The 24977-nt window shown below is 37.7% G+C and overlaps 1 protein-coding gene across 1 annotated transcript; it reads left to right on the top strand.

Moving 5' to 3' along the window:
- The first annotated feature begins 247 nt into the window (after positions 1–247).
- TNFRSF9 (TNF receptor superfamily member 9) lies at positions 248–20867 on the top strand. The gene is made up of 7 exons (XM_068537714.1): positions 248–347; positions 1355–1462; positions 1852–1989; positions 2532–2598; positions 3940–4070; positions 4582–4716; positions 20779–20867. The coding sequence occupies exons 1-7, from the start codon at positions 248–250 to the stop codon at positions 20865–20867; spliced, it is 768 nt and encodes a 255-aa protein (XP_068393815.1).
- Positions 20868–24977: the final 4110 nt, after the last annotated feature.

The raw sequence follows: 24977 nt of genomic DNA, 5'->3' as shown, positions 1-24977 counted from the left end.
TCCTAGAAGTTTCTATGAATTTGCTACCTTTTCCATGGTATTCCATCATTAATTTTTCCTGCAAACCCTGAGTTATGATCTTGTAGAATTGTACAGGTGATAGTTGAACTGTAGATAATTCTGAAAGGAGAAACCACCTCATCCTAGGAAACTTTTACCTTTTGCAGAGTGGTACTTGTGAAGCCAGCTACTTTGATAAAATTGTTTTGGAATCTGCTTGGCTAATACATCTATGCAAGATTTCATCATGGGAAATTGTTATTACAACATAGTGGCTACTGTGCTGTTGGTCATGAATTTCGAGAGGACAAGATCATTGCAGGATTTCTGTAGTAACTGTTCAGCGGGTAAGAACCAAATTAACATGTGTGCTTGATCTGTTCTGCTGAAAACATGGCTCAGTTAGTCTGGTAGTCAGGGCTTATGAGCTCTGTTTTAACGATCTTTTTTTAAAAATTGAACTATAGCTGATTTACAATATTGTGTTAGTTTCAGGCATACAGCAAAGTGATATATATATATATAATATATATATTATTTATATATTATATATTATATATATATATATATATATATATAACACAAGATATTGAATATAGTCCCCTGTGCTGTACAGTAGGTCCTTGTTGTTTATCTATTTTATATACAGTGGTGTGTATCTGTTAATCCCAAACTCTTAATTTATCCCTCTCCCCCAGTAATGATCTTTTATTCATTCATTTACAAATATTTCTTGAATGCTACCTCTTAGCTGTGTGAATGCAGGCTTGTCACTTAAACTCTTGTGCCCCAGCTTCATCATCTGGGCATGATATGAGAACCTATCTCATAGGATTGATTGCTGGGAGGATCCTATGATGGGCTTAGATCAGTGCACGGCACAGGGAAAGACCTCAACAAATGTTAGCTTTGTGTGTGAGGACAGTGCTTAGACTAGGGGGCGCAGCAGGGAATAAGCAAGTGGCAGTAGGCTTAACAGAGTGGGAGAAGGCAGACACATTTAAATTGTAGTGTGCCAATAAAGGACATTGATCTCCTGAATCCAGTCACTGATCTCTTGGCTCAATCAAGAGAAATCATTCTGTTTTATTCAATAGATAAAGGGAACTATTTTCTTTCCATTGATTTATTTGTTGCAATATCTATACTTTGTTATTTTTAATTCTGTGATTATGCTTAGGGCAATCTTGCAAATGGATAATTTAAAACAGTCAATCAACAAATAAAGTCTATCGCTGTGGTACCTAGAAAACGAATCTTTGTTTCGTGTTCTGGTTTTCTTGTGAACCTCATAATGCTTTGGGTGATGACGGTCTATTGTCAAACATGTACAGCTCTTATCTACTCTTTTCAGGTACTTTCTGTGGGAAAAACAAGCATGAGCTTTGCACTCCTTGTCCTTCAAATAGTTTCTCCAGCACAAGTGGACAAAAGACCTGTGATGTATGCAGGAAGTGTGAAGGTATGATTTAAAAGATGTATTCTCCATCCAGATATATGTTGGGAAGACAAGCTTTTATTCTCGAGTGTACTGATCTCTTTTGAAAATCTGAAGTGTCAAATAGGCTGGCTCCTCTGTTAATAGGCAGGTCCAGTAAAATAATTTACTGTAACAGCAACTGTTGGTGGCTTGAGCTTTTTAAATAGTAGAGGAAATATTCATTAGACAAGAGAGAATTTTTTAATTAGCAAAATGTAAAAAAGTCTTCTATAGATATTTAAAAGTAAACTTTATACTCTGAGATCATTAGGACCCTTCTAAGTAGAACAAGCACGGTTTTTATTGCAGAACATAAATTTGCTTCCTGGATTTGGAGATCAAGGGTATTGTAACACTGGGGGACTTTGTAGGTGTTTTCAGGACCAAGAAAGCATGTTCCTCCACCAGCAATGCAGAGTGTGAGTGTGTGTCGGGATTCTACTGCCTGGGGGAAGGATGTACCATGTGTGAAGAGGACTGTAAACAAGGTCAAGAATTAACAAAAGAGGGTAGGTTTCCTCTTCTATACAGTGCCAATTTGTTGTCTAGTCATATGTTGTTAACTTAGTTCTTGGTCCTTCGATTACAAAATAAAACGTAGATTTGTAGAACCTTTAAGTAATAGTAATGAACTGCTAAGTATCTGACATTTACAAAATTATTTCTCAGTCAGTGGAAATAATTTGAAATCACAACATTTGTTTTTCACCAGAACCATGCCTTTTCATGCATCCTATACATGCATATACAATACTCTATGTACAATGAGAATAAAACCTTTAGTCGTATTAAGGTTTCATTTCAAGAAAAACTGTTGAACAATCTGTGTAGATTGTATTAAGTTAATGACTTTATTATGGGATTATGTTCATCACAAACTGTTCAAGAAGAATTGTTCATCACTAATGGAATTCAGGAAGAATTGTTAGACAATCGGTACAGATTGTATTAAGTTAATGACTTTATTATTATGTGATCATGTTCATCACAGAGAAAGTTAAAAATGATAAAAATGCTTCCTTTTTTATTATTCCTTTAATTTTTACAAAAGGTTGTAAAGACTGTTCCTTTGGGACATTTAATGATCGGGAACATGGTGACTGTAAACCTTGGACAGAGTATGTATCATTTCTTTCTGCTTACAAAATAAAGTATCTGGGTTAACTTTTCTAAAGACAAGGAATGTGATCACTGATGCTTTTTTAAACCTATCAAGTGTAGACATAGAATAACATGCAAATAGGTGGTATGGGAACAGTATGGGGTAATTGTGACTGGATTGCCAAAGTGGGCATTTTCTCCAGAAGTAATGCCCAGAACAACGAGGTCAGATTTGCCAGTGGAACTTAGTTACTGTCTGCCGCAGGTGTTCTTCTGTGTCCTTCCAATCTCTTTGCTGCCTCTGACCTTCCTCCATTGATCAGGCCACCTTCAAGTGTTCAGTGCCAGCACTGATAATGATATAGAAGAGGGTAAAGTATGTTTCCTTCCCTCAAAAGCTTTAACATAGTCTTGGGCAAACAAGACTATCACAGGTAGTAAAACAGCCAACAGTGTATTTTGTACACCTTTGTTCTTTTTGCATTTGATCTTCTTACTAGAAAATCATTTTTATCATTATTTTACATTTACATTCTTATTGTGTGTTACAAAAGTATTGGTTCATAACAGATTAGAAAGGTTTTTTTGTTTTTGTTTTTTGTTTGTTTGTCTTTTGACACAAATAGTTCAGAGCAGGGAAGTGAGTCTGCATGGACAGTGGGATCGAACTGGGCTTTGGAGAATAGGTGGGTTTGTTTTAAGTAAAAAGAGGCAGGGGAAAGACACAGGACAATGACGATGGTGATGACGACAATGATGATGGATGGCTACCATTTATAGGGAGTAAGTCAGGCACGTAGGGTCGTTTACTCTTCACAACAGCCCTGGGACATGTATATCTTATTTTTCAGATGAGAAAACTGAGGCTTAGAGAGATTTCCCAACTTGCCCAAGGTCATTCTACAAAGGGACCGACCCAGGGCTCAAACCCTGGTCAGTCTGATGCCAACATATCATAGGGTTAGGAGCTCCTAACCCTAGGCTAAGTTGTCTGTCCTTCCTGTGTGCCAGAGATGGTCAAATATGCTTAAGAAGGTGGGGGTGAGAGACTAACCAGGCAACAGCCTGAAGTAAGCTGTCGTGGGACAGGACTCCCCAGCCTGGGAAGAAAGAAGAATCCAATTAGGTAGATAGAGTGGGATGAATTGTGGAGAGCCATGAAAGCCAAGTGAACATTGGAAGAAGCCCAGATGGTCAAGTCGAAGTTTTTCAAAATATCTTTGCTTTGCCTATGAACCCAGATCCACACATCTTTTTCACCAGAACTGCTTTACTGGGTAGAAAATGTCAGTCTTTTTTAATTAGAATGATCCGTACCTGAATTAATTATTTGAACTCTTTTCATTGGACCATCTAAGCTGTTCTTTGGATGGGAAGTCTGTCCTTGTGAATGGGACGAAGGAAAGCGATGTGGTATGCGGACCAGCGTCAGCTGACTTCTCTCCAGGTGCATCTTCCACCGTCATGCCTGCCCCTGGGGGAGAGCCAGGTAGCTGGTTTGTTGCTGTTAAATCAAGTGAATGTATGTGGCCGTTCAGATTGGTGTCTAAGTCACTCCAAGATCCTGATGCCTTGCATCTCTGCCTCTAGCAGGCACCTCGACATGCCTTCCTTCTCTTACCCTGGCTTCAAGGGACCCATCCATTTCCTCGGGTGTTTCTTATTCGCTCTGAATTCCACATTAGTAAGCAGAGCAAGGTGAGACTGCATCCAAACAGACACTACACCTTTGATAATGCCAAGTAATGGCGATTATAGAGTTCCATGTTTCCTATAGGCTAGAAAGGCCAAACCACTTAATTTTTGTGGGCTTCTAGGAAAATGACTAAGGGTGTAAGAAAAGTTTTCTTAACAAGCAGGCAAGTTTACTAAGATAGCTGGTGGGAGATGCCCAAGGCACGACTTCTCATGCTTAAGAGCTTACAAATGCAAATATAAATATTAGCATATTTGCAAACTTTTATTTTTGTCTGAATTTCTCCTTTTGTTCTGTTTTAAAGGTCACACCACCCAGATCATCATCTTCTTTCTTGCTCTGACGTCGACGGCAGTGCTGTTCCTGGCGTCCTTCGTGGTGCTCCGTTTCTCTGTGGTCAAACAGGGCCGAAAGAAGCTCCTGTATATATTCAAACAACGTAAGAGGAACATAAAAGTGTTAGATATGAGCCTCTTTTGTTTTTTAATAACTATTTACTTATTTATTTTTGGCTGCATTGGGTCTTCGCTGCTGAGCGCGGGCTTCCTCTAGCTGCCGTGAGCGGGGGCTACTCTTCCTTGCGGTGCACGGGCTTCTCACTGCGGTGGCTTCTCTTGCTGCAGAGCACGGGCTCTAGGCTTGAGGGCTTCAGTAGTTGTGGCACATGGGCTCAGTAGCTGTGGCTCGCGGGCTTAGTTGTTCCGCGGCATGTGGGATCTTCCCGGACCAGGGCTCGAACCCGTGTCCCCTGCATTAGGCAGGCGGATTCTTAACCACTGTGCCACCAGGGAAATTCGTTATGAGCTTTTTGAGGCTAGGCTTTTTACAGTAGAAAGAGGAAGATGATTTGTTTTAAGTTACAGAAGCTAGGTTAGTATAAGACAGTGGTTATCACGTGGGACAATTTGGCCCCCAAGGGGACGTTTGGCAGTGCCTGGAGACAGTTTTGGTGGTCACAGTCTAAGCGGTGGGGTAGGGAGTGCTTTGCTCCTGGCATCTAGTGAGTGGAGTTCAGCGACGCTGCTAAAGATCCTACAATGCACAGGACAGCCCCACAGCGAAGAGTTAGCCGTCCCCAGGTGTCAATGGTGCTGACGTGGAGAAAGCCTGGTGATGGCAGAACATAATCCAGGGGTTCCAGGAAAATGACCACTTTAAGTATGCTGCAGCCTTGGACAACTGTGTGTGTGTGTGTGGCCACTCAGTTGTGGATACAGGATACTGACAAAGAGGAATCAGAAATAACGTTGCCCCATCGAGCACTGCTCCTCTGGCTGATGAGTGGCCTTAACCTGAACTAGACCCACACATAGAAGAAGGCCTAGAGAACAAGGAGGGAGCTTAAAGTGGGTTTAATGAGATGAATGATCAGGACACTGATCTGGAGTAAATGAGACATTTCAATAATGGATTCCATTCATTAAACCAGATACTGTTTCTATATGGAACTGGGCAAGTGCCTGGCACAGGGTCAATACTCACTAAACGAACGCTATTAACGTTGATTCCAAAAGGCTTATAGATGGGGGCAATCTGCATTTTTGTCTTTGTGGAGAACAGAACCATAGATAGCAGGCTAGACTTACTAAGAGGGATTCATGTATAGGAGGAGTGCTCTGAGAGCTCTGTGATGTAGCCCAAGCCACCATAATAAGCCTGGAGAGTGTCAGTTTGTGGGTTGTTAAAAATATAGGAGGGGAAGTATTAGTAAAGTCTTATCTAAAGATGCAGTACACTAATTTGTATAAAGTTTCTTTCTGAAAACAATATAAAACCTTTTGAACATTTTGAAATATACAGGAAAATGCATAGGCATAAAGTTTAACAAACTGTAAGATGAACACCTGTGTAACTCTACCCAGGTCAAGAAACAGATCGTACTCTGCTCCCCGGAAGCACTTCTTGTGTTCCTTCCAGATGAAAACCTTCCTTCCACTAGTGCTAACCACAACTAGATTCTTACGGTGTTCACTTCCTTGCTCTTATTTATAGTTTTGTTACCTAAGAACAGGGTTTAATTTGGCTGCTTGTGAACTTCAGACAAGTGGAATCACACTGTATCTGTTCTACATTTTCCTTCCCCTTTTCACTCAACTTTGTATCTTTATGATTCATCCACGTGCGGCATTTATCTTTAGTTGATTTCCAGTGTTGAATACTCTTCTCTTGAATGACTGTATCATAGTTTGTTTATCCATCTTAATATTCCTGGACACTTGTTGTTTCCAATTTGGGGCTCTTACAGACAGTGATATTTGAATATTTTTGTCTACGTATCTCAGTACACATAAGCACATGTTTCTGTTTTTGTGTTTCTGTTTTTGTTTTGTTTTTAACCTGGGAATAAAATTGCTGGGACATGAGGAATGTGTATCTTGGTCCTTAGTACTAGATTTACCAAACTGTTTTCCAGAATAATAGACCTCATTTACACTTTCACAGCAGCATATGAGAGTTCTTTTTGCTCCAATCCTTGCTACTACCTAGTATCATCAGACTTCTTAATTTTTATCTGTCTGGTGGGTGTATAGTAATATCTCGTGGTTTTAGTTTGCATTTCCCTGATTACTAGTGAGATTGGACATCTTTTCATGTTATATTGGTCATTCGGATTTCCTCTCTTGCAAAGTGCCTGATCTTTGGAGACTTTTCCCACTGGGTTGTTTGTCCTTTTCTTATTAATCTATAGGAATGTTTTAGTCTACTGTTCATGTACTACAAATATATTTTCCGACCCTGTGGTTTGTTCTTTGACTCTCTTTTTGAGGTCTACACCTCTGATTTAAGCTCTAAGTTCTCACTGAAACCTCTGTTTTAAACAACTATCCCTCCCAGCTTTACCCCAATCTACAATAAAGGTCTTTATAAAATGATTTTCAAAAGAATTTATGAGTAATTATTGAGTTTCAATGGAACAGTAATCCATTTAAAAAAATTTTAGGTTATTTTTTAAAACTTTCTATTTTGAAATAAGGATTCACAGGAAGTTGTACAAACAGTACAGAGAAATCTTATGTGCCACTCATGGGGTTACATCGTACGTAACTACGGTACACTATCAAAACCAGGCAACTGACATTGGCACATTGTGTGTGTTTAGTTTAGTGTGTGTCATTTTATCACATGTGTAGATTGGTGTAACCACTAGCACAATCAAAATACAGAACTATTCCATCACCACAAAGATCTCCTCCTGCTGGTCCTTTATACTCCAAACACTGCCTTTCCCCCACCATCCCTAACCCCTCATAACTACAGATCTGTTTTCCATCTCTGTAATTTTGTCATTTCAAGAACGTTATATAAATGGTATCATACAATAAATAAATGGATCATAAATAAGAGACCTTTTAAGACTGGCTTTTTCCCCTCAGCAAATGCCATTGAGATCCATCTGAGTTGTGTTTCAATAGTTGACTCTTTTTTATTGCTGACTAGTGTTGTAAGGTGAGGTTGTACCACAGTGTGTTTTACCATTCACCTATCAAGGGGCATTTTGGTTGTTTCCAGTTTATGACTGTTACATTAGAGCTGCTATGAATAATCAAGTACAGATCTGTGTGGACATAAGTTTCTATATCTTTAAGATAAATGCCCAGGAGTGCAATTACTGGGTCATATGGTAAGTGTGTATTTAGTTTTTTAAGAGACTGCTAAACACTTTTCCAGAGGAGTTGTACCATTTAACATTCCACCAGCAACGTAGGAGAGTTTCTCCTCATCCTCACCAACAGTTTGTATTGCAGCAATTTTTAATTTCAGCTGTTCTAATAGGTATGTACTGATATCTCACTGTGGTCTTAATTTGCCTTTCTCTAAGGGTTGAACATCTTTTCATGTACTTATTTTCCATCTGTATATCTTCTTCAGTGAAATGTTCCTTCATGTCTTTTACCCATTTTCTAATTGGACTGTTTGTTTTACTTTTGACATTTGAGAGTTTTTTATATCTCCGCAATATGAGTCCTTTATCAGATGTGAGGTTTGTAAGTACTTTCTCCCAGTCTGTAGCTTGCCTTTTCATCCTCTTCACATGATCTTCTGCAGATAAAAAGTTTTTAATTTTGATGAACTCCAATTGGCCAATTTTTTCATTTATGGGATTATGTCTAAGAACTCTTTACCAAGTCCTAGGTCCCAAAGATTTAGACTTTCTCCTATGTTATCTTCCAAATGTTTTATATTTAAATCTATGCTTCATTTTTAGTTAAGTTTTGTATAAGGTGTGAGAGTTTCAGGCCAATATTTACAAATTATTTTTATTTTTTTTTTGCTGATGGGTGTCCAATGGCTTCAGCATCATTTATTGAAAAGATTATCCTTCCTCCATTGAATTGCTTTTGCACTTTTGTCAAAAATCAGTTGGCTGTACTTGTGTGGGGACTCTTTCTGGTTTCTCTCTTCTGTTCCACTGATGTGTGTGCTTTTCCTTCTGCCAATACCACACAGTCTTGGTTACTGTAGCTGTAAAACAGTCTTGAAATTGGGTATAGGGTAGAATGAGTCCTCCCATGTTATTCTTCTTTTTCAAAATTGTTTTGTCTATTCTAGTTCGTTTGCATTTCTATATAAGTTTTAGATAATCTTATCCCTATCTGCAAGAAGTCAGCTGGGATTCTGATAGCAATTGTGTTAAATCTGTGTATCAATTCAGGGAGAATTGACATCTTTACTACTTTAACTATTCCAATCCATGAACACAGTATGTCTCTCCGTTTACGTATATTTTCTTTGATTTCTTTCATCAGCATTTTGTAGTTTTCAGCATACAAGTCCCGCACATGTTTTGTTAAATTTAGGCCTTAGTATTTAGATTTAACAATTGCAGATGATATTGTATCTTAAATTTTGGTTTCAACACGTTCATTGCTAGTATATAGAAATACAGTTGGTTTTTGTAGTTTGATTTTGTGTCCTGTGATTTTGCTGAACTTGCTTACTAGTTCTAGGGTATTTTGTAGATCCCTTGGGATTTTTTACATAGACCATAGTGTCATCTGCAAAAAAAAATAACTTTATTTTTTTTCATTTCCAATCTATATGCCTTTTATTTCTTTTCTTGCCTTATTATTCTGGCTAGAATGTCCAGTACTATGTTGAATAAGAGTGGCAAGAGGGAATATCTTTGCCTTGCTTCTAATCTTTGGGGAAAAGCATTCAGTCTTTCACCAGTAGGTATGATGTGAGCTACAGATTTTTAGTAGATATTCTTTATCAAGTTGAGAAAGTGTTCTGAAGTTTTTTTTTTTAATCATGAATCAGTGTTGAATTTTGTCAGGTGCTTTTTTCTGTATCAGTTGGTTTGATTATGTGATTTTTCTTCTTTAGCCTGTTGAGATGATGAATTATATAGATTGATTTTTGAATTTCAAATTAGCCTTGCATCCCTGGACTAAACTCCACTTAGTCATGGTATATAATTATTTTTATATATGTCTGAATTCTCTTCACTAATATTTTGTTAAGAATTTTTGCAGCTATATTCATGAAGAATATTGATCTGTGTTTTTCTTTTCTAGTACTGTCTTTGTCTGGTTTTGGTATCAGGATAATATTGACTTCCTCAGATAAGTTGGGACATGTTCCCTCTTCTGTTTTCTGGAAGAGATTGTGTAGAATTGGTGTTAATTCTTCTTTAAATAGTTTATAGAATTGTCTAGTGAAACTATCTGAACCTGGAGCTTTCTTTTTGGAGCTCCTTAATTACAAATTCAATTGCCTTAATAATTATAGGGCACTCAAGTTATTTGATTCATACTGAGTGAATTGTGATAGTTTATGTTTTTTGAGGACTTGGTCCATTTCATCTAAGTTGTCAAATTTATGTGTTTAAGTTATTTATACTATTTCCTTACTATCCTTTTGTTGTATGCAGGTCTGTAGTGATATCACCTACTGATGTTGGTAATGTGTGTCTTCTCTCTTTTTTTCTGAATCAATCTTGGTAGAGATTTGTCAATTTTATTGATCTTTTCAAAGAACCAGCTCTTTGTTTCATTGATTTGCTCTATTATTTTTCTGTTTTCAATTTCACTAGTTTCTGCTTTTACCTTTATTATTTCCTTTCTTGTGTTTGCTTTGGATTTATTTTGTTCTTTTTCTATTTAGGTGGAAGCTTACGTTATTGGTTTGAGACTTTTTCTCTTTCTTTCTTTCTTTTTTTTAAATGATATAATGACCATTTCCGAGGTTAGTGCTTTATTTTTATTTATTTCTCTTTTTGTTGGGGATTATCTTTTTTTTTTTAATTTAATTTTATTTATTTTTTTATACAGCAGGTCCTTATTAGTCATCAATTTTATACACATCAGTGTATACATGTCAATACCAATCTCCCAATTCATCACACCCCCACCCCCACCCCCCTGCTGCTTTCCCCCCTTGGTGTACGTTTGTTCTCTACATCTGTGTCTCAATTTCTGCCCTGCAAACCGGTTCATCTGTACCATTTTTCTAAGTTCCACATACATGCGTTAATATACGATATTTGTTTTTCTCTTTCTGACTTACTTCACTCTGTACGACAGTCTCTAGATCCATCCACGTCTCTACAAATGACCCAATTTCGTTCCTTTTTATGGCTGAGTAATATTCCATTGTATATATGTGCCACATCTTCTTTATCCATTTGTCTGTTGATGGGCAATTAGGTTGCTTCCATGACCTGGCTATTGTAGATAGTGCTGCAGTGAACATTGGGGTGCGTGTGTCTTTTTGAATTATGGCTTTCTCTGGGTATATGCCCAGTAGTGGGACTGCTAGATCATATGGTAATTCTATTTTTAGTTTTTTAAGGAACCTCCATACTGTTCTCCATAGTGGCTGTATCAATTTACATTCCCACCAACAGTGCAAGAGGGTTCCCTTTCTCCACACCCTCTCCAGCATGTGTTGTTTGTAGATTTTCTGATGATGGCCATTCTAACTGGTGTGAGGGGATACCTCATTGTAGTTTTGATTTGCATTTCTCTAATAATTAGTGATGTTGAGCAGCTTTTCATGTGCTTTTGGCCATCTGTATGTCTTCTTTGGAGAAATGTCTATTTAGGTCTTCTGCCCATTTTTGGATTGGGTTGTTTGTTCTTTAAATATTGAGCTGCATGAGCTGTTTATATATTTTGGAGATTAATCCTTTGTCCGTTGATTCGTTTGCAAATATTTTCTCCCATCCTGAGGGTTGTCTTTTAGTCTTGTTTATGGTTTCCTTTGCTGTGCGAAAGCTTTTAAGTTTCATGAGGTCCCATTTGTTTATTTTTGTTTTTATTTTCATTACTCTAGGAGGTGGATCAAAAAAGATCTTGCTGTGATTTATGTCAAAGAGTGTTCTTCCTATGTTTTCCTCTAAGAGTTTTATAGTGTCTGGTCTTACATTTAGGTCTCTAATCCATTTTGAGTGTAATTTTGTGTATGGTGTTAGGGAGTGTACTAATTTCATTCTTTTACATGTAGCTTTCCAATTTTCCCAGCACCACTTATTGAAGAGACTGTCTTTTCTCCTTTGTATATCCTTGCCTCCTTTGTCCTAGACTAGTTGACCATAGGTGCGTGGGTTTATCTCTGGACTTTCTATCTTGTTCCATTGATCTATATTTCTGTTTTTGTGTCAGTACCATATTGTCTTGATTACTGTAGCTTTGTAGTATAGTCTGAAGTCAGGGAGTCTGATTCTTCCCGCTCCGTTTTTTTCCCTCAAGACTGCTTTGGCTATTCGGGGTCTTTTGTGTCTCCATACAAATTTTAAGATTTTTTGTCCTAGTTCCATAAAAAATGCCATTGGTAATTTGATAGGGATTGCACTGAATCTGTAGATTGCTTTGGGTAGTATAGTCATTTTCACAATATTGATTGTTCTAATCCAAGAACATGGTATATCTCTCCATCTGTTGGTATCATCTTTAATTTCTTTCTTCAGTGTCTTATAGTTTTCTGCATACAGGTCTTTTGTCTCCCTAGGTAGGTTTATTCCTAGGTATTTTATTCTTTCTGTTGCAGTGGTAAATGGGAGTGTTTCCTTAATTTCTCTTTTAGACTTTTCATCGTTAGTGTATAGGAATGCAAGAGATTTCTGTGCATTAATTTTGTATCCTGCAACTTTACCAAATTCATTGATTAGCTCTAGTAGTTTTCTGGTGGCATTTTTAGGATTCTCTATATATAGTATCACGTCATCTGAAAACAGTGACAGTTTTACTTCTTCTTTTCCAATTTGTATTCCTTTTATTTCTTTTTCTTCTCTGATTGCTGTGGCTAGGACTTCCAAAACTACGTTGAATAATAGTGGTGAGAGTGGACATCCTTGTCTTGTTCCTGATCTTAGAGGAAATGCTTTCAGTTTTTCACCATTGAGAATGATGTTTGCTGTGGGTTTGTCATATATGGCCTTTACTATGTTGAGGTAGATTCCCTCTATGCCCACTTTCTGGAGAGTTTTTATCATAAATGGGTGTTGCATTTTGTCAAAAGCTTTTTCTGCATCTGTTGAGATGATCATATGGTTTTTATTCTTCCATTTGTTAATATGGTGTATCACATTGATTGATTTACATATACTGAAGAATCCTTGCATCCCTGGAATAAATCCCACTTGATCATGGTGTATGATCCTGTTAATGTGTTGTTGGATTCTGTTTGCTAGTATTTTGTTGAGGTTTTTGCATCTATATTCATCAGTGATATTGGTCTGTAATTTTCTTTTTTTGTAGCATCTTTGTCTGGTCTTGGTATCAGGGTGATGGTGGCCTCATAGAATGAGTTTGGGAGTGTTCCTTCCTCTGCAATTTTTGGAAGAGTTTGAGAAGGATGGGTGTTAACTCTTCTCTAAATGTTTGATAGAATTCACCTGTGAAGCCATCTGGTCCTGGACTTTTGTTTGTTGGAAGATTTTTAATCACAGTTTCAATTTCATTCCTTGTGATTGGTCTGCTCATATTTTCTATTTCTCCCTGGTTCAGTCTTGGAAGGTTATACCTTTGTAAGAATTTGTCCATTTCTTCCAGGTTGTCCATTTTATTGGCATAGAGTTGCTTGTAGTAGTTTCTTAGGATGCTTTGTATTTCTGCGGTGTCTGTTGTAACTTCTCCTTTTTCATTTCTAATTTTATTGATCTGAGTCCTCTCCCTCTTTTTCTTGATGAGTCTGGCTAATGGTTTATCCATTTTGTTTATCTTCTCAAAGAACCAGCTTTGAGTTTTATTGATCTTTACTATTGTTTTCTTTGTTTCTATTTCATTTATTTCTGCTCTGATCTTTATGATTTCTTTCCTTCTGCTAACCTTGGGTTCTGTTTGTTCTTCTTTCTCTAGTTCCTTTAGGTGTAAGGTTAAATTGTTTATTTGAGATTTTTCTTGTTTCTTGAGGTAAGCTTGTATAGCTATAAACTTCCCTCTTAGAACTGCTTTTGCTGCATCCCATAGGTTTTGGATCATCGTGTTTTCATTGTCATTTGTCTCTAGGTATTTTTTGATTTCCTCTTTGATTTCTTCAGTGATCTCTTGGTTATTTAGTAACGCATTGTTCAGCCTCCATGTGTTTGTGTTTTTTACGTTTTTTTCCCTGTAATTGATTTCTAACTTCATAGCATTGTGGTCAGAAAAGATGCCTGATATGATTTCAATTTTCCTAAATTTACTGAGGCTTGATTTGTGACCCAAGATGTGATCTATCCTGGAGAATGTTCTGTGCGCACTTGAGAAGAAAGTGTAATCTGCTGTTTTTGAATGGAATGTCCTATAAATATCAATTAAACCTATCTGGTCTATTGTGTCATTTAAAGTTTGTGTTTCCTTATTAATTTTCATTTTGGATGATCTGTCCATTGGTGTAAGTGAGGTGTTAAAGTCCTCCACTATTTTTGTGTTACTGTTGATTTCCTCTTTTATAGCTGTTAGCAGTTGCCATATGTATTGTGGTGCTCCTATGTTGGGTGAATATATATTTATAATTGTTATATCTTCTTCTTGGATTGATACTTTGATCATTATGTAGTGTCTTTCCTTTTCTCTTGTAACATTCTTTATTTTAAAATCTATTTTATCTGATATGAGTATTGCTACTCCAGCTTTCTTTTTATTTCCATTTGCATGAATATCTTTTTCCATCCCCTCACTTTCAGTCTGTATGTGTCCCTAGGTCTGAAGTGGGTCTCTTGTAGGCAGCATATAGATGTGTCTTGTTTTTGTGTCCATTCAGCGAACCTGTGTCTTTTGGCTGGAGCGTTTAATCCATTCACGTTTAAGGTAATTATCGATATGTATGTTCCTATGACCATTTTCTTAATTGTTTTGGGTTTGTTTTTGTAGGTCCTTTTCTTCTCTTGTGTTTCCCACTTAGAGAAATTCCTTTAGCATTTGTTGTAGAGCTGGTTTGGTGGTGCTGAATTCTCTTAGCTTTTGCTTGTCTGTAAAGCTTTTGATTTCTCCATCGAATCTGAATGAGATCCTTGCCGGGTAGAGTAATCTTGTTTGTAGGTTCTTCCCTTTCATCACTTTAAGTATATCATGCCACTTCCTTCTGGCTTGTAGAATTTCTGCTGAGAAATCAGCTGTTAACCTTATGGGAGTTCCCTTGTATGTTATTTGTCGTTTTTCCCTTGCTGCTTTCAATAATTTTTCTTTGTCTTTAATTTTTGCCAGTTTGATTACTATGTGTCTCAGCTTGTTTCTCCTTGGGTTTATCCTGTATGGGACACTCTGCACTTCCTGGACTTGGGTGGCTATTTCCTTTCCCCTGTTAGGGAAGTTTTCGACTATAATCTCTTCAAATATTTTCTCGGGTCCTTTCTCTCTCTCTTCTCCTTCTGGAACCCCTATAATGCAAATGTTGTTGCGGTTAATGTTGTCCCAGAGGTCTCTTAGGCTGTCTTCATTTCTTTTCATTCTTTTTTCTTTATTCTGTTCCGCAGCAGTGAATTGCACCATTCTGTCTTCCAGGTCATTTATCCGTTCTTCTGCTTCAGTTATTCTGCTATTGATTCCTTCTAGTGTAGTTTTCATTTCAGTTATTGTATTGGTCATCTCTGTTTGTTTGTTCTTTAATTCTTCTAGGTCTTTGTTAAACATTTCTTGCATCTTCTCAATCTTTGCCTCCATTCTTTTTCTGAGGTCCTGGATCATCTTCACTATCATTATTCTGAATTCTTTTTCTGGAAGGTTGCCTATCTCCACTTCATTTAGTTGTTTTTCTGGGGTTTTATCTTGTTCCTTCCTCGGGTACATAGCCCTCTGCCTTATCATCTTGGCTATCTTTCTGTGAATGTGGTTTTTGTTCCACAGGCTGCAGGATTGTAGTTCTCCTTGCTTCTGCTGTCTGCTCTCTGGTGGATGAGGCTATCTAAGAGGCTTGTGCAAGTTTCCTGATGGGAGGGACTGGTGGTGGGTAGACCTGACTGTTGCTCTGGTGGGCAGACCTCAGTAAAACTTTAATCTGCTTGACTGCTGATGGGTGGGGCTGGGTTCCCTCCCTGTTGGTTGTTTGGCCTGAGGCAACCCAACACTGGAGACTACCTGGGCTCTTTGGTGGGGCTAATGGCGGACTCTGGGAGGGCTCACACCAAGGAGCGCTTTCCAGAATTTCTGCTGCCAGTGTCCTTGTCCCCGTGGTGAGCCACAGCCACCACCTGCCTCTGCAGGAGACCCTCCAATACTAGCAGGTAGGTCTGATTCAGTCTCCCCTGGGGTCACTGCTCCTTCCCCTGGGTCCCGATGCACACACTACTTTGTGTGTGTCCTCCAAGAGTGGAGTCTCTCTTTCCCCTAGTCCTGTCGAAGTCCTGCAGTCAAATCCCGCTAGCCTTCAAAGTCTGATTCTCTAGGAATTCCTCCTCCCATTGCCGGACCCCCAGGTTGGGAACCTGACATGGGGCTCAGAACCTTCACTCCAGTGGGTGGACTTCTGTGGTATAAGTGTTCTCCAGTCTGTGAGTCACCCGCCCAGCAGTTATGGGATTTGATTTTACTGTGATTGCGCCCCTCCTACCATCTCATTGTGGCTTCTCCTTTGCCTTTGGATGTGGGGTATCTTTTTTGATGAGTTCCATTGTCTTCCTGTCAATGATTGTCCAGCAGCTAGTTGTGATTCTGGTGTTCTTGCAAGAGGGAGTGAGAGCACGTCCTTATACTCCGCCATCTTGGTTCCTAATCTTGAGACTTTTTCTCTTTCTAATATAAGAACTTCATGTTATAAATTTCCTTCTCAGTACTCAATTAGCTGCGTCCACACATTTTGATATGTTGTGTTTTTCATTTTCATTCAGTTTGGTGTATTTTTTGTATTTCTCTTGATTATTTAAAAGTGTGTTTTTCAGTTTCCAAGTTTTTGGTGATTTTCTTGTTTTCTTTCTGCTGTTGATGTCTATTTTAATTCCACTATAATAAGAGGACACACTTTGTATGATTTCTTTTAAATTTGCTGAGGTTTGGTTCATGGTCCAGGTTAGGGTCCATTTTGGTCTATGTTCTGTAGACACTTGAAAAGATTGGTGGAGTGTTCTATAAATATTGATTTGATCCTGTTGATTGATGATGTTGTTGAGTTCTTCTATATCCTTGCTGATTTTCTGTCAAGTTTTTCTATCAACTCTTGGGAGAGGGCCGTTTAATTCTTCAAATATAATTGTGGATTTGTATATTTCTCATTTCAGTTTTGTTTCACCTATTTTGCAGCTCTGTTGCTTGTTGTATACATATTTAGTACTGCTATGCCTTCTTGGTGAATTAACTCTTATAATTATGTAAGGTCCCTCTCTATGTCTGGTAGTTTTCTTTGCTCTGAAGTCTACTTTATCTGATAGTAATATAGCCACTCCTGCTTTTTAAAAATTAATAATATGCATGGTATATCTTTTTGCATCCTTTTACTTTCAACCTTCCCACATTTTTATATTTGAAGTGAATTTCTTATAGACTACATACAATGGTCACACTACTAATTTCTATCTTTTGATTGGTACATTTAAACAATGTACATTTAATGTAATTATTTATATGTTAGGGTTCAAGATATTATTTTATGTTTTGTTTTCTGTTTGCTTTCTCTGGCTTTCATTTCTCTGTTTTCTTTTTCTGTATTCCTGTGGATTACTTGAACATTTTTTAGAATTCCATTTTGATTTATCTTTATATTTTTTTGAATGTATCTCTGTATAGCTCTTCTGTGGTTGCTCTAAGTATTATACAAATTTATATAGTCTACATCAACATTATAACAGTTTGAAAAAAGTATAGAAATCTTACCTCCCTTTACATCCTTTTAACCTCTTCCAATTTATAATATACTTGCCTAAAATATTTCTGCTACGTGCTTTGAGATCCATCTTAGACAGTGTTATAATTTTTGTTTCAACCATCAAACATAATTGAGAAAACTCAAGAGAAAGAAAGTTTATTTTATTTACCCATATATTTGCTCATTCTGTTGTTCTTTCTTCCTTCCTGATGTTCCAAGATACCTTCTTTTATCATCTCTCTTCTGTTTAGAGAATGTTCTTGAGCCATTCTTTTAGGGTAGGTTTTCTTTTTTCTGAAAATTTCTTGATTTCCCCTTCATTACTGAAAGATATTTTCACTGGATATAGAATTTGGGCTTGAGAGTTCTTTTCTTTCAGCACTTGAAAAATGTTGTGCCACTTCTTCTGGCCTGCCTGGTTTCTGGTAAGAAATTCACTGTCATTCAATTTATTTTTCCCCTATAAGTGATGTGTTGCTTCTCGCTGGCTGCTTTCAAGATTTCTTTCTTTCTTTTTTTTTTTTTTTTTTGGTTTTTCGTTTTCCAAACTTAAACTACAATGTATCTTGGTGTGGATTTCTTTGGATTATCCTGTTTAGCATTCACTTAGCTTCCTGAATCTGTAGATTTATGCCTTTTTCCAGATTTGGGAAATTTTGGGCCATTATTCCTTCAATTACTTTTTCAGCCTTACTCTCTTTCTCTTCTTCTTCAAGGACTCCAATGACATGAATATTAAGCTTTTTTTGGCTATAGCCCCACATGTCTCTGAGGCTCTGTTCATTTTTTTCCCAGTCTTTTCTCTCTGTTGTTCAGATTGGGTAATGATTCTTTCTTTTGTCTTCTCCATTCTTGTGCTGAGCCCATTCACTGATATTTTAAAGTTTGGTTATTGTAATTTTTCAGTTCTAAAATTGTCACCTGGTTCTTTTTTAAAATTTTCTTTTCTTTTTTTCATTTGCTTCAAATGTGTTCCCAATTGCTTGTTGAAGCTTCTTTATTTTACCATGCCACGCAGCTTGTGGGATCTTAGTTCCCCCAACCAGGGATTGAACTTGGGCCCTCAGCAGTGAAACCACTAAGTCCTAGCCACTGGACCATCAGGGAATTCTGTGAGGTATCTTTATGATGGCTGCTTTAACGTCCTTGCCAGATAACTCTAACATCTATATCACCTAGATGCTAGCATCTGTTGCTTTTTCTTATTCAAGTTGAGATCTTCCTAGCTCTTAGAACGACAAGTGATTTTTTTTTAATTGAAACCTAGACATTGGCTATGATGTTATCAGACTTTGGATATAATTGAAAGCTGGTGTTTATTCAGGGTTCCTCTAACACCACTCTGGCAGAGGAAGGAAGATGCTGCCAGGTGGAGGTGGAAGTCCAGGTTCTCTACTAGACCTCCTGGGGGTGGTAGATCCTTGTTATTGCTCCCCACTAAGCCCCCACTGACACTACCCTGGCTGGGATGAGGAAAGATACTTTGTTCCTGCTCCCCACATGGTTTCCACTGACACTGAATGGGTGGGGGGTGGGGGTGGCCTTGTTACTGTTGAGTGGTGGTGAAGTCCTAGCTCTCCACTCGGACTCCTCTGATGCTGCCCCAATGAGGATAGGGCAGTGAGCCTTGATAGAGTTGGCAAGGGTGTAAGTCTGTGCTCTCTACTGGGTCTTTAGTGGCAGGCTTGGGTGTGGGGCCATGGTTTTTTTTGTTTTGTTTTGTTTTTGTTTTTTTTTGTTTTTTTTTTTTGCTAGATTAGAGCTGTGATTAACTAAAAGCTTTTAGTCTTGTTACTCTGCTCTTTTCCTGGTTTTGTCGCTAGAGAGAGCAGACTTTTCTTGGGGCATTTTTTTTTTTTTTTTTTTTTAGCCTACTTCTCCAGTTCCCAGTCTGGGACATATGAAACAGAAAGAATACTCAGGGAACTCAAGGCCATATTGTTCCTTGGGTTCCAAGCTCCTTAACTGGTCTGCTTTCTTGCTACCTTTCAGATTCCTCTTATGTTTGTTATATATAAAACGTCCAGCCTTTTCAGCAATACTTGGCAGGAAGAATAGGGAAAACTATGACTACTGTATCCTTCCAGAAGCAGATTTCCATTTAAAAATTCATCTTCGATGCTATTTCAAAGGAAAAGAACGTCTCATTGGTATTCCTGGATGTCTTGCCAGTTTTTCATAAGTTCTTGGAGATAGTGTGCTTGCTGGGTTTTGGTTATTATTATTATTTTTTTTCTTAACAGTTCTGTGAACAGGTTTTTTTTTGTGTGTGTGTTTTTTAATACATGTATCCACTTATTTATTTATTTATGGCTGTGTTGGGTCTTCGTTTCTGTGCGAGGGCTTTCTCTAGTTGCGGCAAGCGGGGGCCACTCTTCATGGCGGTGCGTGGGCCTCTCACTATCACGGCCTCTCTTGTTGTGGAGCACAGGCTCCAGATGCGCAGGCTCAGTAATTGTGGCTCACGGGCCTAGTTGCTCCGTGGCATGTGGGATCTTCCCAGACCAGGGCTCGAACTCGTGTCCCCTGCATTGCAGGCAGATTCTCAACCACTGTGCCACCAGGGAAGCCCCCTGGTTATTTTTTATTTTTAATAGTAACAAGCATGTAAAATTGGGGTAGGACCGTTTGCTTTGACAGGCTATAAAAATAATTTATATTTACTGGTGGACTTGGGTGTGGGGACACAGTTATATATGTGTGTATGTGTATATATATATATATATATATGTATAATTTAATATATATTTTAGGATTGAAAGTTGCTCGGCAAAAACACAAATACTATACACTACCATGTAAATGAAAATCTGGAAGCTAGTGCATAAATCAGTTCTTTACTTACTAATTGATGGAAGCAGTGGGAGTATCTTTAACATCTCGATGTCATAAGCATTTCATTCAAAAGAAACCATCTAATGTGTAATCCAAGTAACCCTCAAGACTAAAACATGTGCTGCTGAATTGAAACTACAGTTACGTTTGGCACATGACTAATTTTATGCTATAATGATTCATGCTCAAGACTGTTTTTAGCCTTTGTAGACAATAAAGAAACTAGTTTTTTTCAGGACCAATAAAAAAGTATTTGGTAAAAAAAAAAATAATCCTGAAAAAATGTTTATACTTGCTATTACCTCTCTTGCTGATGAGTTGGTTCAAACTAAAGTTGAAAATGTTTGCTGCTTACAGATGTTCTGCAAATGGGATTTATGGAAAATGAATGTTAAATGATTCAAACAGACAACAAAAGATAACTGTCTTTTAAATTACTTTTTAGCATTTATGAGACCAGTACAAACAGCCCAAGAGGAAGATGCCTGCAGTTGCCGGTTTCCAGAAGAAGAGGAAGGAGAGTGTGAACTGTGAAGAGGAAATCCAAAGACATGTTGGAAGAATCACAGGAGAAATATGAGGGATCCCACTACCGTACCTTTCAAGTTTAAAAACTCCATACCGGATAATACCAAGGGTTACCTTAAGTTTTTTTTCTAAATGCTAATGAGTTGGCCTTTCAAGATGTACCACTTTTAACAGAACAGAAATATGGGACAGAAGTGGTGGTAAAAGTGACATTTTCTAGATACTGCTTAAGAGGTTTGGGCTAGTTTTCTTGAAATCCAAAGAGAATTAAATTTAATCATGTAGACCAATGGTACAGCTAAAATTATAATCAAAATCAATTCTTTTTTTTTTTTTTTTGGTGCTAATGTGACATATGGCAATAAGCCGTAAGATGCAGGCACTATCCCCCATCAAATTTTCCATTGGTTCAATCATTCAGCACAAGACATCCTCCATTGTCAGGGGAGAATGAGAACAGTCATCATCATTGCCCAAGTTTGGGGTCAAGAGCAAAAAACTGAAAAAAAAAACAGACCTTGGGACTTCCCTGGTGGTCCAGTGCTTAAGACGCCTCACTCCCAATGCAGGGGGCACAGGTTTGATCCCAGGTCGGGAAATTGAGAGCCTGCATGCTGCACAATGTGGCCAAAAACAAACAAACAAACAAACAAAAGAAGAAAAAGCAAACTTTGAGGAACAGCTTTGGAAAGAATCAAATGTCCCTGCATATCCTTCGTCCTCTCCATCTTCCCATCTTCTGCCTTTGTCCTACTCCCCTCTGAGCCACAGCTTACTTTTTATTTTATTTGTAAAAACTTTAGCAGTAATATTTGATATACATAAACTAGTAAATGAAACAGGAGTGAAGACCCATGAACACATAGCGCAACCCGAGCACTAGAGCAGGAGTTGCCAAACTCCCATGGGCCAAATCTGAGATGCCATGTGCCTTCGTATAGTTTATGAGCTAAGAATGGTTTTACATGTTTAAATAATTAAAAACAAATCAAAATAAGAATAATACCTCATGATGCATAAAATTATCTGAAACTCTGAGTAGTTGTGACAGAGACTGTATGGCCCACAAAGCCTAGAATATTTAATAACTGACCCTTTATAGGGTCAAAGTCAGGGTCAGAGCATCCATCTGTGTGCTGCTTCCCTCCCTCATCTGCTGTCTACCTCCCCACCCCAACTCCAGGCAACTTCTCACAGCAATGTTGTCTCTCATTTCCTTGCTTAAAAGAAAATCATGTATCATATAATTATGTACCCCACAACTATTTTACTTAGTTTTGTTTGTTTTTGAGCTTTATGAAAATGGTATTGTGCTGTATGGAGACTTGTGCTTTAATCACTCAGAAGTATATTTGTAAGACTCATTCATGTTATTGTGCGTAGCTAGAATACATTCATATTTACTGCTGTATAGCTTTGCAAATATACCATTATTTATCAATCCACTCTGAACCAAAGGACATTTGGGTTGTTTCCAGGTTTCTTTTTGCAATTATGGAAAATATTGCTATGAATGTTCTTTTATATGTTTTCCATTTAGGAGTGTCTCTAGGGAAACTTCCTTAAAGTAGAATTTCTGGATCTTAGGGCATATGAATGTTCAACTTTATGAGCTAGTCCCGTATCAGTAAGGATATGCCAAATTATGCAGAAATGACAAATGAGCCCCCCACCCCAAATCTTAATGGATTACAACCACACAACAGAGGTGCATTTCTGGATGTCATTACATGCCCGTTGAAGGCTGGCTGTGACTCTGTCCCATGTTATTTCACTCTGGGATGTAGGTGGAGAGCGCAGCTTCTACTTGGGACACTGACCATGTTGTGGCAAAGGAACACACTCATATGTAGTTGGCTAGATTCTAACTTCAAGAAAAATTCCTGCAGCCAAGCTCGGCAATAATAGGGCAGAAAGTATAATCATCACACAGGGAGGGGCAGCAAACATTTCTGAACAATAAAAAGTCTACTGCAGGGCTGAACTGCTTTTCAATGTGGTTTTTCTAATTTGTGCTCCTGTCAGCAGCGTACAAGCGTCCCACTGAGTCCCATCCTTGCCACCTCAGGCTTTTTCAGACTTAATTTTGCCAACCTAGTGGGTTTAGGATGGCATCTCACCATGGTCTTATTTTGCATTTCCGTCACGTTTTTATACATTTTGTGTTTCTTTTTTGAGAAATGCTTGCTCGTGTTTTTTAAACCATTTTAAAAACTCGGTTATTTCTCTTTTTCTTATAGATTCATAAAAGTGCTTTATGTAGTCTACATAATAATCTTTGGTTACTTATATGTGCTATAAATATTTGTGTGCAATTTGTTTTTTCTCTTTTAAATTGTGTCTCTCTTTGTCTTTGTGGTAATAAGAGGAAACGTTGTTAATTTAATATGGTTCAGTTTACAGCTCTTTTCTTGCATGGTTAACATTTTTTTTTTGGTGTCCTGATTAAAGAAATCCTTCCCTGCCCCAATATCATAAAAATATTTCCTCACATTTTATTCTAAAAGTTTTAAGTTTTGTCTTTTGTATTTAATTCTAACCTATCAGGAGTAATTTTTGTGTATGTCGTGAGTAATGATCCAATGTTGACTTCTGTATGTGGATAACCACTAGTCCCAGTACCATTTATCCAATGGTCCCTTTTTTCCCTATGGATCTTCAATACACCTCTGTCATTTATCAAATTTCCATCTATCCACGGGTGGTTCCTAAGCTCTCTATTCTGTTCCATTGGTCGGTTTATCTGTCCGTGTGCCAATACGCACTGTCTTTGTTACAGTAGCTTAATAATAGCTCTTCTTGATACCTGGCAGGACAAGTCTTTAATGTCCTTCAATAAAGTTTCATAAAGTTTCTCCAGAACTTGTACATCTTTAGTTAGATTTATCTCTAGGTTCGTTGTTGTTGCCATTTAGGCAGTTTTTTTTTTTTTGTCATCGGAGTAGAGAGATGTCGTTGATTTGCGTATATTGCTTTATAGCCTGCCTCTTTCCTAAGCTTTCCTTTTATTTTCTAATAGTACGTATGTGGATTCTTTGGGGTTTTCTATATAGACAATCATGGTATTTGTCATAATAATAGTTTTTTCCATTTCTAGTCTTTTGTCGTTTATTTCTTTTGCTTGGGGGTACTGCTTGACTTATTGTCAGGACCTCCAGTACAATGTGTTAGTCTGTTTTTTATCTTATTTATAGAGGATACTTTCAGGGTATTTTTTTGGTAAATATACTTGATCAGGTTAAGGAAGTTCGCTTCTATTCCTGGTTAGTGCAGAGGGCTAGTTTTCATTTTGTAATCATGAAAGGGTGTTGAGTTATATCGAATGATTTTTCTGGAAGAAAAAAAAAGCATTTGATTGCAGATGACTCAGTCAATGGTTCTATCACATTGACTTGGATCACACTCGGTCACATTCCAAGAAAATGTGACACTTCGGTCACATTCCAAGAAAATTACTGCCGGAAAGAAATTTAATGCAATAACGAGTATAATAATAGGTATTCCTCCCTCCCCCTTAAAGGATGCTTTGGTGTATGATATAATAATGTGTTCAGAAACATTTTTTGTTTTAATTTAAATAGATGAAGTACCTCCATTTGGCTCTTTCTTTACTGTTTTGATAAGAGTTTGTTATTTATAGTAAAAGATGAAGGTAATATTTATGGAGGATTTTTTGAAACTTTCTAGCCAATCTCACCAAACACATGAAAAAGTATGAATGGGCATGATTACTTTTCCAGAACAAGAACATTTGAGATTTGACTTGAGAACTTTGACCTTCCCTGAATGGCTCATATGCGGTCTCTGGGTGGAGCCGGTTGATATTTTGGGAGCCTGACCAGGAGGTTTCAGGCAAGAATTCTGCTAACCTGGTATTCTGGTAAGAATAAGAGAACAGTCATTGGTGCTACAATCCTTTTAAAATAAGAGGCAAAGCAAAGCTGAGGGCGTTCACCCCTGCTTCAGAACAGAGCTAGGTATAATTTTTTCTCCCTTTTCCAAACTACAACACTGAATTCCAACATGGCTTTCTTTCACTCTCAACTTTGGACTCTTGATGTTTAATTCTCTGTTGTCCATTATCCACAAACACAAAGGGACCGGTCACGCCCCACA

The sequence above is a fragment of the Eschrichtius robustus genome, chromosome 3, assembly GCF_028021215.1.
Source record: "Eschrichtius robustus isolate mEscRob2 chromosome 3, mEscRob2.pri, whole genome shotgun sequence".
NCBI classification, from domain to species: Eukaryota; Metazoa; Chordata; class Mammalia; order Artiodactyla; family Eschrichtiidae; genus Eschrichtius; species Eschrichtius robustus.
The sequence above is the reverse complement of the archived record's forward strand: the minus strand, read 5'-3'. Positions and strand labels throughout refer to the sequence as shown.